Source organism: Drosophila rhopaloa, unplaced genomic scaffold (genome assembly GCF_018152115.1).
Source record: "Drosophila rhopaloa isolate 14029-0021.01 unplaced genomic scaffold, ASM1815211v1 contig_163, whole genome shotgun sequence".
Classification (NCBI taxonomy): Eukaryota; Metazoa; Arthropoda; class Insecta; order Diptera; family Drosophilidae; genus Drosophila; species Drosophila rhopaloa.
This window is the reverse complement of record NW_025335043.1, coordinates 4960272-4978366: the sequence shown is the minus strand read 5'-3', so window position 1 is coordinate 4978366 and position 18095 is coordinate 4960272. Positions and strand designations below refer to the sequence as shown.

At 40.0% G+C, this 18095-nt stretch overlaps 1 protein-coding gene across 1 annotated transcript; it reads right to left on the bottom strand.

Moving 5' to 3' along the window:
- Positions 1-1187: 1187 nt before the first annotated feature.
- LOC108053914 (gonadotropin-releasing hormone receptor) lies at positions 1188-11284 on the bottom strand. Its single transcript, XM_017136648.2, has 5 exons — positions 10286-11284; positions 5569-5752; positions 5295-5500; positions 3991-4142; positions 1188-3296 (listed from the first exon to the last, which is right to left on the bottom strand). Exons 1-5 carry the CDS (start codon positions 11105-11107, stop codon positions 2855-2857), a joined length of 1806 nt encoding a protein of 601 aa, XP_016992137.1. The 5' UTR covers positions 11108-11284; the 3' UTR covers positions 1188-2854.
- Positions 11285-18095: the final 6811 nt, after the last annotated feature.

Below are 18095 nucleotides of genomic sequence, written 5' to 3'. Positions count from 1 at the left end.
CCGCTCGTTAAGTGCCTCCCTGTCCGCCATCGAATTACTTCGTTGGATGGAATGCGTACTTAAAATGAAATACGCATTCGTGGCACACTTTGGCCCGGAATTTACATTTTGGAATAGCCAGGACTCGCGCTCTAAACTTTGCCAGTTGGTCAGCGGAACCTTACGGAAAATCAAGCAATCAAAAGTTGAAGAGGTACAGAGAGAAAATTATTGTCAGTTCAATTGTAGAACCAAATTTGAAATACCTTAACTGGTCAATGAAAAGATTCATTACAGGTTTTCATGTTTTGGTATATTTACTTTTATTTTTTTTTACAAATGAATTAAACAAGGCGAACTTAAATTTAGTTGGCCATAAACAAAACTTAAATAAAGTGTTGTAACTTATCTAAATTAATAACAACACTTCTTAAAACATCAAAACCAAATAATTAATAACAAAATAAAGTAAAATAATTTGTGTAATTGAGAACCACCATTCATGAAACTTTTTAAAACAATTCTTTCGTCGAGAAGAGTCCAAGTAATGAAATTAAACTTTCTAGGCCAAACTACAAAGTTTTGAAAGTTAAAGTATACACTTAATGCAAAAATATATAGTTCTTAGAAAAAGAGTAATTTTCATCCAAGAAGAACTGATTAATTGTAATATTTTCTTTAACATTTGTGTTATCAGAAGGAACTTAGTAACTGAGATTGTAAGGAATCAAAGGATCTTTCGCTCAGTGTTGCAAACTCAGCGCTCATCTGCCTGCGCATAATTGAAGGGCGAGTTTAAAGGTGGGGAGGGTCAATCGTGCAACCCCCCAGCACAGTACATCTTTCATTATTTGTGGTAATTGGGTTCCTGTTTCCGACGCAGCTTCTAGGTTCAGACTTCGCGGCGCATTGTTCGGCGGCTCGCAAAAATTATTTTGCATTTCGGCCAGGAACTTTTCTATGGAGTGGGAGTGGATGGTTTTATTTTTGGGGGCTCCCAAGTGGGGGCAAGTGTCCCCGGGTATGACCTAACGCGATGGGCGACCTCCGCCTGCGCCGCCCATAAAATTTTGTAATATACCCCGTGCTCGGGGTGGACGTGAGCCCCGCTGGATTTATGGGCCCACGCTCGGCGAACTGCCAGGCCAGGCTAGTTCATCAACGTGTTGTGCTCTGTGCTGTGTGCGTGGCGCGTAAAAGTTGGCTCGTAAAGTTTCGCAAGGATCATTCGGGTTTTATTAAAAAATAAACTATACAAATTTGACACAGATTATTTATACATAAGTACGCACCGAAGTTGCGGAGTACAAGCACATGAATATGCAAACGGGATGATAGGATAGATGATGAGCGTAAAAACATGCGGATTTGTGGAAACTCAACCGTTCCCATAATGCAGTGGATTCCTTTAATGACGTATGTGTGTATGCTCCATCCTCCGGAATCGTCACAAGTACATCCGTTCGCCTCGAGGGACTTTTCGGCCAAATTGAATTGTGGTGTTCAGTGTAATTCGTTTAAAGTAACTCCGGCTTTAGCTGATATTTCCAGTTGGTCGTAAATTGTGGATTCCTTTGGGAGAGTGCCATGTACAAGCGAAAAATACGATTCTAAGTGAAGGGACCTTGAGACTTTGAAACGAAAATTAACTAAACACTAATTGGAAATTATAAGATATGAACATGAAGTTGGATTCTAGATAATATTTTGGTAAGTTTCTTAAATTAAATAAAATAATGGGTAATCTTAAATTGTAGATCTTACTATTATGAACAAGAACTCATTTTTATTCCAAACTTTTTTACAGTAGTTTTAACATTATATGAAAGATGTGGCAAGCACAATTTCTTTGGAAAATAATAAATTTCGTATATTTACAATTTTATTTTTACCCTGTTTTTGGCTTTTGATATTTCACACAATTAGAAAATTGATTTTTGAGTAACGGGATTGAACAAACAAATTGAAAAACGTACATATATGTTTTTAATTAACTTTACAATGTTGCCCTGCTAATGGGAGAAGCTCATTTAAAGTCTTTACATTAATTAACCAATTAAAAAATCATTTAAGTTGAAATCGCGTTTGAGCTGGCCTGATTGCACTTTGCTTATAAAAGCAATTAATGTAGTTTATTAGCTTCTAATAAAATCAACTTATAGCGAAATAAGAAAACATTTTATTTTAGGGGATTAACCTTATTTCACAACCTGATTTGTGGGCCAAAGAGCAATATGTTAGATAACTATATGTTTTAAGTTTGCTAACATAAAGTCTAATTTTTATAAACTTAATATTATAAATAATAATAAAATAATTTTCTTTATCTCTTTAGTATTTTAATGAATTATTGGGTAACCTAAATGAAAGGTATTTTAATCAAAACCGATTCGGACCATTTAGCCAGACTGGTTTAAAAACTGCTCCGAAAAATCAGGCACCAAATATGTGACTTTTTTAAGGTTTCTAACCTGACCTTGAGTTTCTCCCAGTGTAGGGCAACCATTCCATACGGACTAGCTCTAATCCTACTTAGGAGTACTAAGCACACCCATTGTGTTTGAAGACTTAACTCTCGATTAGCATTAACTAAGCACAAGTTGCGCGCCCCGGTGATCTGATCATCGACGCCTCCACACACTCTCTTTTCCCATCTTTTTTTTGGGGAAATCCATTCCCAGGACCACTGGGATCAAATCCTCTGGCAGTCGCCTCACTGCACTGGAAGCTCTTGGAGTTCTAGCTGCCGTCGCACCAGCTCCCTGCTCAGGCAATGGCAGCAGGAGCAGGCGTCCTCCGTCGCCACATCCGCCGCATCCTCTGCATCCGCTGCATCCGTCGTCGCCAACGCCGCCGCCGCCATCGCCAGCTGCTCTCACACGCTCGACACCCGCTCGTTGTTGTCCAACAGCCCGCTGGCCACGCCCACGCCCACGCCCCCTCGCTGGCTGTCGTAGCTGAGGACCAGGGTGGAGGGCTTGTCCTGCAGCAGGAGTCGTTGTTGGTGCTCCTGCTCCCGCAAGCAGCTGGGATGGCGGGCCAGGAGCGCCGAACCCTTCCTGATGACCTGCGGCGTGGCACTGCTGGACACGGAGCCACCACCAGCGGAGGGACCCGTGCCAGGACCCACATGCAGCAGACCCACCTGCTCCTTGAACGGGGCACCACCAACACCAGCACCGGATCCACCTGTTCCGTTGCTCGAGCTCCGGTAGTAGCTCTGCTGGCGGAAGGCCCTCATCTGGCGGGAACTGCCACCTGTGCCATCCACCTGCGTCACCGCCGTCAGCATGGATGGAGTGCGCTGCGAGTCGCCCCTGGATATGGGGATTGGGTGGGGGAATGGACGATGAGGTAAGGTGATAAAAACAAGACGGAAAAAATTTATCAGTTTATTGCCAATCTCTTTTTTATGTACTTTTTGCGGTATCAAAATAATCATAGTGGTGTGGAAAAATCATATAAGTCAGAGTAAAGTGTATGGGTGATACTTTAAGTTGAGTAGGTAAAAATAATAAAATAAGTTAGTCAACTTAAAATTCTCTTTAATTTTGGAAAGTATGAAATTTCAATTAAAATAAACGTTTTTTTTTATCCTTAGAATAAATTGGGTAAATTTGATTTTGACTTAAATTGTACATTTTTATAAAATTGCAGAATGTTGTAATAATAAATAAGTCCCTCTGGAATATATTATATTATTAAGAGATAACGCTTTTTAACAATTAGCATATCCCCACATATAGTTAGTCTGTGAACACATATTTGTATTAGCTTTGGATACGAATAATTTATTCAGAGCTCGCACCGTTCAACAACTGTGCCAAATAGTTCATTTATTCATTTGTACATCAACAAAAACAAATTAATTAAATAAGCAAAACTAGTTTGACTGTCATGAAAGCATCATGATTTTGTGAAAAGCAACTATTTTGATACGAAAAAAGTTCCACATTGCAGGTGTAATTTTGGTGCCAATGTTATATCAATGTGACAAGCTTGTCCACTCACCTGTTCAGACTGTAGGCGTTGTTGTTGGCCCCGCCGCCACTCGACTTGCCTCCTTTGCCAGGACACAAGTGGAAGGCTCCGTAGATGAGCGGGTTGACCAGACTGTTGGACATGCCGAAGAAGAAGATGGCATCCTGCAGATCGTCGCCCAGCTGAAAGCATTGCGTAAAATTTAAATTAATTTCCCTATTCAGACCCTCTTTATGTTTGAGAGGCAGATTGTGGGCGTTTTGCGGTCGGATTGGGTTGTTAATGCCACAGAATACCCTTTGCTCAATGGTGCTTCATTGTTGCTTAAGCCAAACTTCCCAAATGAACTGTGTATTCATATATCATTGAGAGACTATTTCTAGGAAAATGGATGAAAAAAATGGTTCTTGGTTTTGCATTTATTTAGTTCTGAACATGTGGCTTAAACAACAATTTCTCTGCTGAAAGCATTTGAACTTAAGATGAAAGCAAATACTGTGCGATTTGAATTTATACATTTTTTTGCGCTACGAAATATTTCAACTTTAAATATATGAGTTGCTTATAAATATTTAAATAAATTTATATTTATCGAAAACAAATATAAGTAAGTATTTATTTAGTTAATGCTAGACACTATGTAAATACAAAGTCCAATTGATAACAAAGGGTGTAGGTAATGAAGATTACACATTGATTATTTTCAATTCAAAATTAGTGAATAATGATTTATAAATGAAAATACTCTCTCATCTATTATGAAAAGTGCTATACTTTTTCTATAATGCTATACATTTTGTTCTGATTAATTATTTTTCCTAAACTTTACAGGATACTCAGACTGTGGCCAACCGAGTCGTGTTTTTTATAATTCCCTCTCGCGGAGGAGCGACCTTAATCTTCCACCAAGGCCTGCTTTTACGGGCAATCTCTGGCAAGTCATCAATGTTGGGACGCCGTGTCCGGTGGCGCCGTTAAGGAAAAATTGCGACCGGCCGGTCGGGTGCCGTAACGATTAATTAAAAATTGAGCATAAGAAATCATTTTTATGTGCGTTGGGCCGTTGAAAAGCGTGGAAAAGATTGCGGCCCTAAACGGATTGGCCATCTGCGAGTGGGCCCAATCCCCATTCCTAATTCCCGCATTTTACAACAGCCCCGAGCCGTAAATATTGGACAAAACAACAAAGGATTCTCCACCCACGGCATTTGGAAATAAACTGACAAATCGACTGCTGATTGATGTGCCTTGGCATTTGGGCAATACCGGGAATCCTATCTGCTTGTCATTCAGCTCGCCGGAAATTTCGTGGAATTGGAAACTTTAACACTCACCCTTTTGTCCGGATTGAGAAACATGAACATAATCATCATGACGTAGTAGGGTGTCCAGCAGATAAGGAAGGCTATGATGATCACCACCGAAATGCGGAGCGACTTCATTTTGGCCTTGTGTATCAGCCGTTGGCGGTTCGTCTGCGTGGGCAGCTTTGCCGTGGAATAGTTGGCCAACTTCGATCCCTGGAACATTTTTTCACTACCTAATGGATATCAGGATAAAGTAATTACTACGATAATCCGTGTTTCCTTAAAACAAACAAAAACGTACTTGAAATGGTCCGGAAGGTTGACATGTAGGTGCCAAACAGGATGCACAGAGGCAACAGGAAGGTAAAAACCAGGGTGAAGGTGGCGTACATCTGCTCCTGCCAATCCGCCGTGTAGAATCCGTGGGTGACGCACTGGTAGAACTCCTCCACGAAAGGTCCTCGTGCCACGTGGAAAATGAAGAACTTCAGTAATATCCGGCAATATCAAAGGAAAATGCGAAAATGTAGAAAGAAGAAAGGAATTAAAGGTTAGTTGATTTTTACGAATTCTTGATACTTTTGTTACAGACATTGAAAGTTAGCAATTTTTAATTGCGATTACAAAAATAATATATATTTTAAATGTCCTAGCATTTCAGTTTTATGTGCAGCCTATTAAGTTTTAAAGGGGATTTATTTTAAATATCCAATTAGCAATTTGATATACGTTTTCTTCACCCAAATCTTTTATTTCCAAGTCTACTAAACTTAATATTATATGAATACATGTGTATTATTAAAAAGTTATTTATTTAAAAGAAAAATGTATGTTTAATTAAGCATAACATATAAATATGATATTTATTTGAATGATATATAAATAAGACGTATTATGAACGCCTGGTTAAAATAAGAAGTAATGCAATAATACTTCTCTATAGACTACACATCACTGGTTGCACCAAACAGGAAAGTAAATGCGACATGTTTTCATGGAAACGTACAAGCGACTCATAGTAACAAATTGCTGACGCAAATATATCCTTTGATTCGCTCCTTATTTTGGGGGGAAAGGACTTTAGTTATGAGTTAAACCCCCTTTGGTTGCCTTCCTTGTGCAGTCTGAATATGTCCGTAATTGAGTGAACATTTTCCTGAACTCCATTCAGTTGGCCAGTAAATAGTCAATTGTTATATATTTCTCTCCGTTCAATTCATGAGAAATACGTTACTTTTCACCTTCCTAGAAAGACTAAGCTCGAGGAAAATCCTGCTTGGAAAATTCAGGTCTGGCGAAAGCTGATAAAGCGAATATTGTGGATGGATGTGCCGGCGCATAACTAATACGCTAAAAGTATTTTTATTTGCAGTTTTTATGGGTTCCTTGTCCGTGGCTGTGTCAACAGCTGACCCAAATGGAGGAACTTGCCACGAGCAACTAAGCGGTGTAGTAAAACTTCATAAAACCCCGGGGACTAACGGCCAGCGGATAATCGTATAATGGTTGATTTTTATTAATTTCGCACATTTATAACTTCCAAGCCATTGCCTTGCCCAAAATAGAGGACTTAGATCGATGTAGGTCAGGGCCAAATAGGAAAAAACCAGATGCAAAAAACGATAATTGTGGCTCCTTATTTGCTGCCTCCAAACAATGCCTTCCAAAACTGAGTGCCTCAAAACTGTTGAACTAACTTTCAAAACAAACTTTTCGGAAATGTATTTCTATGTTTGGTTTTCACTAGAAAGCTTAAAGAGCGTTCAACAGAAAAACAATTTTACACATAATTTGAACAGAACTTGCAAGTTGCACCAAAAACTTTGTACAAACGCCTCCTGGAAATGAAATGAAAAGGGTTTGTATAATGCATTCATTGCTAGGAAAACACTTTGAAAGAACTTTTGTATTTCTGACCAAATTACATTACTGGATTTTGTTTTACTCAGATGTTTGTGTTCAGGTACCTTAGATTCATTAAATTTTAATTTGTAGAACAACGCAGTGTAAAGAAATTTTGACATTGGCTTCTGAAAGTACTTAAAGTACTAAGACCCATTTGTGGTTTGCCGGCTTAGCTCGCTTTGAGGATTCCATTATAATAATAAATTCAGGCTTATAAAAACCGTGAAGCTTAATTTAAATGCGGAATTAACAAATTTTTTTTAAGCTGTTAGAATAATTCTCCATCAATTTGTAATTGATTCTAGGAAAGGTAATTTTTTTTATTGTTTGTGCGTTGTTATTGCAATTAAATTCCAAACAATACTGCCCTGGAGTTCTGTGAATTTCTTGGTGTCTGACTCTATTATGTTGCCTGCCGTATGTATATTCCTTGAGCTGACTTAAAGCACATTGAGTATTATTTTGCTAGAAATGTTGGTGTGTGTGCGAATCCGTATTTTTCTGAGAGGTGGAAAAGGAAGCCAAATAAATGCTGCTTCTGAAAACATTTGTTGTTTATTGGCAGTCGAAGTGAATTTTCATTTCGATTTTTTTATTTGAAACCGACGAGCTCAGCGGTGCGTCTCATATTGGATTCGATGTGGCTGCTTACAAACATGTGCTGGCTGATGCATGAACGTGTGACATCGGAAAAGTTGTCCGGAAAATTGTTTGAAATGTTTCCCTTATTTCTGGCCAGAATGTTTTCGGCCGATCCGCCTTGGCTGTCACGTCTGTGAGCCGCATAAATTTTATGTCGCATGTTTAATAAAACGAAATGAAGAAAGTTTCCGCGGACAGTCTTCTTGGTTGGGGGCGAAAAGTGGACCATAAAAATGGCATAATGATTGCAAAGTTTCTTTTAATTGGGTGACAGTGGCTCTTTAATTATGTAACAAAATTGGCGGCTGTTAAAAATGGATACTGCAATATCCTAATAGCTTTTGATGCTGGCCACAGCCAGACGAATTAAATATTAACGACTTAACTGACAGTTTAACAAACTCGGACCCTATTATAAAATGCAAGCCAATACATTATGTCCTCTTTCATTATTGTTTGTCAGTTTTAGAAGTCTTCATCTCCGACCCCAAACCACTTCAAAATCTGACAAATTTTTGGGTAAACGGTGAGTGGGAAGAAAACATCCAAATGTCATTAGTCTTGACATTTTTTTTGGCATTTAAACAAGTCAGTCTTTTTGACAAGCACGCACGCACATGCTTTTCACACCCACCAGTCCACACATATTACGCAAAGTGTGGCAAACATAATCTCGCCTCGATTCGGCAATTATTTCTTCATGCAATATATTATTCAGATAAAAGGAAACACAGCTCGCGAAGAATGGCTTTAGTGTGGTTAATTCCCCTTATTAAATGCGTTAAATTATAGCATACATTTGGGCGCGATGGAAGAGGGAAAAAAAGAGAAAATGTCAAAGTTGCATAGCTTGCGTGGGAAAAATAAGGGAAACTTTCCACGTCCCTAATGCTAATCGTAAGCACTCGTCTATTTTGGGATCGCTTAGGTGAATAAGTTGGTAATCCTTTGTGCCCACTTGAATTTATGGCAGGCCAACGCTTGATATTCAAGTAGAGGGTCACAAAGGAGCGTAGGAAAGTTTTCAGCAGCCACTTTTCAATCAAACTAAATTAGTTCCAGCCCCTCGGAAACTTTGAAGTGGCTTCTCCTCTAATTACCTGCCTTGGCGACACCGCTTGAACTGAAAGTTGCTCCTGAAGGAGCACTCCGGCTAATCTGATAAATGAGCTGGCCATGCAGGAACTTCACCCTAGGCTATAAATCAAGGACAGGCCAGCGAATCAAGTATTCAATCGGAGTGTGGAGACAAGCGGCATATATTATACAATCAATGTGCCGGAAAGCTGGAGCCAAGACCTAGAACAAAGCGGGGGATTCCCATTAATGCAGTCCCATTCAGTCTTATCTGCCAGCTGGCAGGGAAAACGAATATATCAGCCAGCCTATCTGCACACAATGAATCGGGAATATGAATAATGTCTGTCGTCAGTCAGACACTTGCCGGCAGTAAGGATTCCGGATTCCCGACCTTTTTTTGTTGTCTCTTACCAAAAAAACCCTTTGTTGGTGGGGCAACCGGAATTCGATTGGCTGTCCCATCCGCATCCGAATCCGAATCCGCATCCGCATCCGCTCGTCCACGGCACGTGTGTGTGTGTGGGCGTGGCAGCGGGGCGGCCTGAAGCCACACTTAGTGCACACTTAATGTGCGAAAGGCAATCATTTTTAATGTCTGCACACATTCTGGAGCATACTCAAGACTATTTGCGCCCTGCCACGGGGCGTATGCGTGGTGTAAAGTAAACATATTACTTCAACTTCATCAGCACGCGGACTAACTGAAGTGGGCGATGAGCCCCAGCTTTACTCTTAACGTAATGGAACGCCCCCCCAAAAGCGACTGCAAGTGGGCCAGATTATTTTCATAAGCGTGCCTTCGCCGCACTTATCTCAAAAGTTCTTTGACGCGAAAAAGCCTTCCTGAAACTGCCTTTTCTTGGAAAGGAATACCCAGCAGACGCTTTCATTTTGCCCTGAAGTAAATCCATTTTATAGAAAAGCATTTTTTTTAATAATGAATTTACATAAACCAAACATTTAAAAATTCAAAAGGTTGAGCCCTTTTTTTTTGTCTACAATAAACTGTCTCATTTTGAGATCTATTATCCTGGGGCTTTGTATTTGCATTTTTGTTGGGTCTATAGAAATTGTGAAGAAGTCGGATATAATCAAATTTAATTTTCTTGTTGACACAAATTCATTTCCTACTTTATTCAATTGTAAGTCTTTAACAATTTTCATACTTTTGATAGGTTTTCATTAACAATTTACATGCTTTTTTCAAACAAAACATTTATGATTAAACAAAGAAAGTTGTTTTAAAGTCCTTAGATATTTCTTTATTGATTTAAAATATGGTTTTATAAGAAATTTAATATGAAATAATATTGTAAACTGATTGAAGGGGACCAAGCAGTCCATATACTTAGTATACTAAGAACTTAATTCCATTCTTTATCAAAACTCACCTGTGGCAAGCTGAGCACCAAGGACAGGATATAGGTCCCTCCTAGTAGCCTATGACACCTTTTGGCCATATTGAGCGACTTCATCGGGTACTTGACCGCTATCCACCGATCCACTCCAATCAGCACCAGGACATAGGTGCTCAGGTAGAGGCTGAACATCTGGAAGAGCTTCACCAGCTTGCAGGTGAGCTCGTTGGCCAGCCACTGGACCGTGTAGCACCAGGCCGCCTCCCCGATTATGCAGAACCAGGTGACCAGGACATCGGCAATTGACAGATGAAACATCAGCGAATATATGGCGCTCCACGTGTGCCTCGAGTTTCTTCTCGAAATGCGGGTCTTGTATATATTCCAGATGGTCAGCAAATTGCCCAGCAGGGAGAAGAGTGCCATCACCGTCAGGACATACACCTTGAGCAGTCCGGATCGGGATAATTGGGGGGCGTGGTCCATGACGTGCTCGGGCACCTGTTCCGCCATCGGTGGGGATTCATGCAGGTTGTTCGTGTGGGCCAGCGAGGAGCTATTGGCGATCGCGTAGGCGGGCAGGGGCGTGGTACTAACACTCAGATTGGTTATATCCGTGGCCACACCCACACCGACACCCGCACTTACACCCCCACCCACACTCAAGTCCAGCATATTGAGCGTAAAGTTGGCGATTTCCGGAGCGGCGGCAGCCACCAGTCGAGTGATGTTGACCAACGCCGACCAGTTGCTGGCCACCTCGTTATCCGAACCCAAGTCCATCGAGGAATTGGGAACGGAGGGCTGGCGACCGTAGGAGGCGGACGGGTCATCCAAGCCCCACTCGGCCTCCATTTTGGTTACTATTTCTCCTTAATTGGTTAATTTACTGAGTTTGGAAGGTAATTTTACGGTTGGCTTAGTCCATGTAGGTGTGACTCTTTTACATCTTGATTTGATTATGCAAGGAATGCCCTCAAGTGCATTGGTAGTTTTACTTTTCCCAATCATTTATTACCGACATTATAACTTTTAACTGCAAGTAGAATAAAAGTTAAAAAAAACATTAGTGTGCTTTCGATAAAGCATCTGGCTTTAATATTCATAGTAGCCTTAATTTTATTTTCTAGGTAGAACGAGTACATGAGAAAAAAAAAGTAATTAAATTGGCTGGGAAAAGGCAATCATTGATTTCATGAGCTTCTGCGTAATTTAATACTTAAAACTGCCAGCGTTGATAAGCTTCGAGTTTCCATAGACGCGAATAAATCGAGGCAGGCGGACTTTTAATCATATTAAATATACATTACTTCCATTTTTATCAGAATATGAATTCCCAATTCAAAATGCGAAATAATATTAAATAGCATATTGTAATTTAAATACGATTAAAACCAACTTCACTGCTTTGGCCATGCAACCATGTACTTACAAAGTTATCTTTAAAGCACACGCCGTATTTTCAATAATAAACATTTCTCAACCGTTCACTTAAAAGATTTTCACTCAGCTGACTTGTTAACTTAATTGTTTTCAATGGAAATAATATATGTTGGGTGTCGACCAAAGTCGAATAGAGATTGCCTAGGTGCCATTCAGAAAACCAATTAGCAAGGCAGAATGACAGGAGAGCGGTTACAACAAATTAGTTTAAAGTCCTTTTAAATATCCATTAGGAATGCAAATTAAAATCCAGTGTACAATTTCTCGCTATACAAATACCATTTTAATTTAAATGTTGACAAAAGCATAACCCACATTAATTTGATATCAACATGCAATTTTAACCAGTACGAGTTGTAATGTTGGCTTAAATCGCTACATTGAATTTCTCTTTCGATGCAAAAGTTGAGCCAACTAAATCTGTGCAATTTAGTGTCGAAAGAAAGCCAAATGCTTCCCCCTGGGATGAGATCCAATTAGATTACTCGATGGCTCAAGTGGCCGATTCCAGCTGATTGAGCTTATATTGCAGCACTATAATGACTACAATCTCATAATTGGATCCGCCGCTGACCTGTGCGGTTGCAATTACCCGGAAGCAATTACTAACCTTGAGTATTCGCGCTTAGGTGCTGCAGCGAGCTCAATTTCAATTTAATAGATACAGCGATGTTTTCAGTATTGCCTTAGCCTTAGAACTCGACTTTGACCATGCTGCCGTTTCTGCAGTGTAGGTTCAAAGTAAAATTCCATAAAATTTCATTTTCCAAATTAATTTATGTTCATAAATTAAATTGGTCGTTTGGTTTGCGTTTTGTTATTGCGTACCCTCCGCCAATGGAAAAGCAATAAACCCAATTTAGCGGAATGCGTGTACAAAATACATGCTTTCAAATCGAAACAAAATATATCTGCTCAATAGAGGCAATTCGATGGAAATATACAATATTAATTGGACCAGCTCGAATGTGAAGCGGATGGACAAGTTGATGGCAGTGTTTCATCGCTAATTACCCGTGTGTGCAATCTGGCCACTCGATTGAACCAGATTAATAGCTCATGACCTGCGCCGCTCGGTGACACTAAAGCAATTTGTACTTGATTGCCGCTGCCCGTATCTTAAAGTGAAATTTCCATTCCCCATTTGGCTCGTCACCCTCGCAGGCCGTTTAATCAACGCGATTAATACACAAATGCGCATTTGATTGATCAGCAGTCGAGGCCAGCGCCCGGGGACCCGAAAAAGTAGCGAAAAGCACATCTGTGCCATATTCTTGGGTTCCCGATTATAATCCCCATGGCGGCGACAGATGAGCAAAAAACTTTTTAGCCAATTGTTTGCACGGATTTTGATTGATTTGCATTCCAGCATTAAAAGCCTCAGACCCAGAAAAAAGCAATTCCTGTCCAAACAGTCTAGACGATTGCTTCTTCTGATTCGCAATCAGATCGAGTCTGAAAAAGTGCAGCATTATTTGTCTACAAACTGCAATGCTTTAAAATTAACTTACTTTCATTTGCATTTGCAAAAAAAATGATTTTCAATCTGTTGTTTTTACAAAATGCCAAGCAAATAAATAAATTTGTGCATGTATGAATATGCAACTGAAATTTATTATTTGAGCAGCGGGGCGTATACGTAACAACTCTGCAAGTTGATGAAATAATGTATGTATGTATATTTTTCAATCTTGCTGACATTGAATTTCTTTGAACGCCGGAATTAATGGTGATGATTGAAAAAAGTATATATACATGAATTTAACTACTTTGTTTTTGGGTGATTTTCGAAAGTTTGGCCTAAGAACAAAAGTTTCTGCGAATGAAAAGCATTTTCGGTTGAGCCTCTTTCACAGTTCATTTTTTTCCGAGTTGTTTTTCCGCAAACTTTGCCCATTCACTAAGATTGCTTTAATTCCTAAAGCAGTTCTCTGTTATTCTTACGGCGCTACTTTGTAATTACTTCCCGAGTTCATAAGCTGGCCAACAAACTGCAGGCAGACAATTCCTCACTCCCGATCTAGAGTCGCTTTTAAAAGAGAATTTCCATGGCTATTCTCATTAAGTGTACAGTGTCCCAAAAGTTTTCACGATAAGAACACGCTCACTACATCCAATTGTCGGGATATTTGCATTCAACTTGGCTAATACTCGAATTTGAGTTGGTGTTCATGTTTGTATTCACATTTCACATTTATTTGGACACTTTGGGCTTTGTCTAAGCCGAAGCTGGGGTATTTACACAGTTGGGCCGCTTCACCAAATAAACGGGAAGTTCGGAATACACTGAACTGAACTCCGCGGGCTACTTGTCTTGCCAGCTTAAATATTAACATGTCATTAATTTTTTGGCAGCCCTGTCAGAAGTCTGGAAGTTTGGCGGAGTAAACGCGTACTTTATTATATATCTGTATCTCTCCAATGTGTGTACAATTCACTGTTTGCTTAACATCACATAGCTTTCATGAGCTCTTGAGCACTTGATGCCATTTTGATTATTGCCCTGGGTTAACCACATAGATAAGCCCCAAATACACACGCATAAAAAAAGTAATTTCGGCGTTTGATCAGATGCAAAATTTAATTGAAATTTATTTTGCTATTCTGAGCTGAATATAAAATAATCCGCACTTCATTGAATTTTATTTGAAATGTAATGTAAATTTGTTTTGATAAAATGTCAAAAGTTAAACATAATAATATTTGAAGGGATCAAAAAAGCTGTTTTTTATTCAATTGAAAATTAAATCCAACTTTTTAAATTATTTTAATCAGTATCTATTTTCAATTTACTTTATTAAAATTTATTTGAACACAAACTTTATATAATTAAGTGAAATTTCCATTAATGGGATTTGGTAAAACTGGTTAATTTACTTAATTGACTTAAAACTTGCCTTGTTAGTTGTTATTTATTTAATTAATAGATTTTGTTGCTTTTTAAGGACGAGTGTAAAGATATACAATGTTTCACTAAATAAATGCACACGTAGAATTTGTATAAAATAGCCGAATTAACTTTAAGATTGCATTAATTCGACAAAAAATGAAATTATATTGGGATTCACTTAGATGCTAGAATTTCACTTAGTACACTTTGGCCTTTATTTGCCCTTTTCGCGTGCTTTTCGTTTATCTTATCACTTTGTTGCTCGGAAATCTGGCAACATCAATCTTTGGTTCGGTTTCAAAGTTTCACTTAAGCTAAATAGCTAGCAATTGAATTTTCCGCGCTTTTCAACCGATGCGGCACGTCGAGTTCTGGCAACTGATTTTGAAAAACCAAAGCGGTCAAAGTCAAATCATCGCGCCATTCGTTCGAACCGGTTCGAGTCGCCTTCGAACATGTTGCGGTCGGCAGTTTCATTCATAAAACCTATGCCACCTGATGGAGCGACCCTCGCTCGTACGACTTGCAACTTGTTGGCGTCCCCGTCAAGGGCAATGCTCGGCAGACATAACTCATACGCGACGTGGGCTTATCCTGCCTGCACGACCATAAAGTTCACCCCCATTTTTTCCAGGCCCTTTTGGTAGTGCTAACAAGCTGCTACTGCGATAGTTGCGACTGGCGTGTCTAGATTTAGTAAGAAATGTTTATCTTTCTATAATGGACCTGCAATGTTATTTGGCTGGCATATTTATTTTATTTACCCTAATTAGCTAATTTACGCACATGCCCGAGCAGGCAATTTAAGTGCGTAAACCCTTTACTTTTTTAGTAAATAACAAGGCATTAAAGCACGCTCACGGCACATTCCATTTGGCCGCCTTAATTAAGTTTCCGCAAAATAAACAAGTACATTACCTGCCTCTTAGTGGGGAAACCTAAAACTGCCGAAAAGAAAAGCACGAGATGAATGCTTCCATCTGTGCTTTTCACACTGAGAGCGAGACTTCTGTCATTAGGTCGAAATGGAGTACATTTTGCAGCCAGCCAGACGGGAAAACTACAGAGTCGCAGAAGGAATCCGTTTTGCAGGATGGGCACATTGAAGTAAATACCGCTGGCAGGATACAAAGGAGCGTGCCATGACAAATGACGCATTGAATGGCAACCCAGTCACGTGTGATGAACCGACAACAATGTCAGCCAATCTGGAGGATGGTATCGCCCAAAAACCACCTTCTGGGGGGTATTGTTTTCCCGACACTTATGTGAGCAGCGGATATCGATGTGGCAGGACTCGCTGTGGCAGCTGTCAGGAGTTGTGAGGCGCCTGTTCAGGTTCACTTCGTGATCTCATCAAACAAGCTGCGACAACTGATGACTAAATAATTTCTTCTCCTGCCTAAGCATATTGTTTGCTTACCGATAAATAACATAAAATATCGTTCGTGTCATGAAAAATGATTTATGCAAATCAGAACACTTGAATATTTGGGGGATAAACTTTGAAGCGATCACAGGCATTTCTTAACTAAATGTTTGTGGCTACCAATGAAAATAGATTTTAATACATTACGACCTCGTGAGGCTTACCGTGTGTGTGATTACAGAGGCTTCCCAAAATTTGAGCTGGCAATTAATCCCCGCATAATTGTATTACGAAATTGGCACGAAAAACGCTTTTTGAATTACTCACACCAGTGGCATTTCCATGCCGACACGCGCTCCCTGAAATTTTCCACACATTTTCCACAAATTTGGGCAAGTAAATTTAGAACTTTTTGCGGCTGAAAAACAATTTTAATAAATACTTCTATTAACTATCATGCACGCGTGCCTCGACCAACTCGTGTGCAGGTTATTTTCAGCTTTATCCGAATCCCGACCGGAAAAACTTCGTCCCAGTTTACGTTGTATAATCCTCGCAAAGTGCATAATTTGGCCTGGAAAATTATGGCATCCAGTTTGGGACTCCCGCTTCCTGTTTCGCCGTTGATTTATTTCACTTCTGCGCCAAGTTGTCATGGCATTCGACTTGGATTCCGTTCTATGCGGAACATGTATGCTTGAGAACGGCTTTGGGCCCCGGCGGAGATGTTATCCGGCGACTGGCAAAAGTTTGTCACTGTTGCCAAGAATCTTTCTTGTTTTATGTAAAGCATGTCTGTTTTTATATGCCAGTCCTCGACTCGACACAACAAAGGAGGCCAGCTTAAAAAGTGAAATCGCTAGGCTTGACGGGAGGATAGAGAAGCAGGTGAGGAGGACTTGGGCAGGACTTGGCAGGAGTCTCGCATCACAGCCATCATTAGCTTCGGATGCCTCGCTGATTACGGGGAGTCGGGAAAAAATAAACAAACGTTCCCCAATATTGGGCGCGGTCCACGTCGTACACGTGCCAACGACTAATGTGCTGCTAGAGTGTGCCGCATAAATAATAGAGTTTATGAGCAACGAACGGCACGAATGGCAGCACCCAAATCCCGATCCCAAATTGCCACAGATTCGAAAAGGAAAGACTCAGCCGATAACTGACGGTGAGGCCCATTGACCCAAATCAAAATTTCGCATTGCAGAAATTAACTTTGCCCCCCAAAAAAAATGGCAATTCAATAAAGAAAACATCTTGAGACATGTACATATAATGCAAATGATATTAGGCAAGTTACGACTTTTGCGAAGCAGAAAAGTTCTATCGCTTTCAAACCACTGTGCAAGCCTGGGAAAATGTCGAACAAATTGATTTTCAGCTAGCTTTTGGCTGCGGCGTCCAGCTTTCCTCGGCTGTGGCTTCAACTGTGGCCGGATCCACTTGAGGCTGTCGGCCTCAAGCTCTGGAAAATTGTCGCACAGCCTCCCAAGATTTTCCGTTCGCTTTCCCCTCTTTTCTTTTTCACGGCGTTGTTCATTTTGAAAAGTATTCGAGCACATTTTTTATTTGGCTTCGACGTGGGCTTATGCCAACTCTCGATTTCCTTTCCTTTTTTTTCCCGCTTTTTCCCGGATTTTCCCCTCTTTTTTTGTCTTTCTCTTCTGGGTGCTGCTTCAAACTACTTTATTTGGACATCTGGCTGTTTGAAGTGGTGGCTGCTGTTGTTGTTGTTGATACTTCAAGGCTTTAAGCCAAAGTAAAGGAAGTATTTTTGAGGACACATGCCAAAACGGAAGCCAAAATTCCCTTCTGCTGGAATGCTTTAAATTGCAGGGGACGAGAAGACAAATATGCCAAGTGTTATAAGTATCTTGTAATAAGAAAGTTTTTCCTTGAATGACTTGTTAGCATACGTTCGCAGAAGTTGATTGCTCAGTTTCATTTTTGAAACCATATTGCGCTAGTTGAATGGCCATATTATAGTGAGTGGCTTTTCCTATGCTTCTGTAAAAAGAGCAGCTCTTTAACGAACCCATTAACTTTTTCTTTTAGTTTCCTAGAAAGTTTGCCTCAAAGAATTGAAGTATTTTCTTTAAGGGCTAAAGCAAATAGTTCTTAAAGTCACTAATTTAATTCTC

Excerpts from the sequence above, each read along its gene's own strand:
- LOC108053914 (XM_017136648.2), bottom strand. The coding sequence starts at position 11,107 with ATGGAGGCCGAGTGGGGCTTGGATGACCCGTCCGCCTCCTACGGTCGC. Across the intron at positions 5,753-10,285 it reads TGGTGCTCAGCTTGCCACAG|TTCTTCATTTTCCACGTGGC; the intron begins GTGAGTTTTGAT and ends ATATTACTGAAG. Across the intron at positions 4,143-5,294 it reads TTCTCAATCCGGACAAAAGG|CTGGGCGACGATCTGCAGGA; the intron begins GTGAGTGTTAAA and ends CAATGCTTTCAG.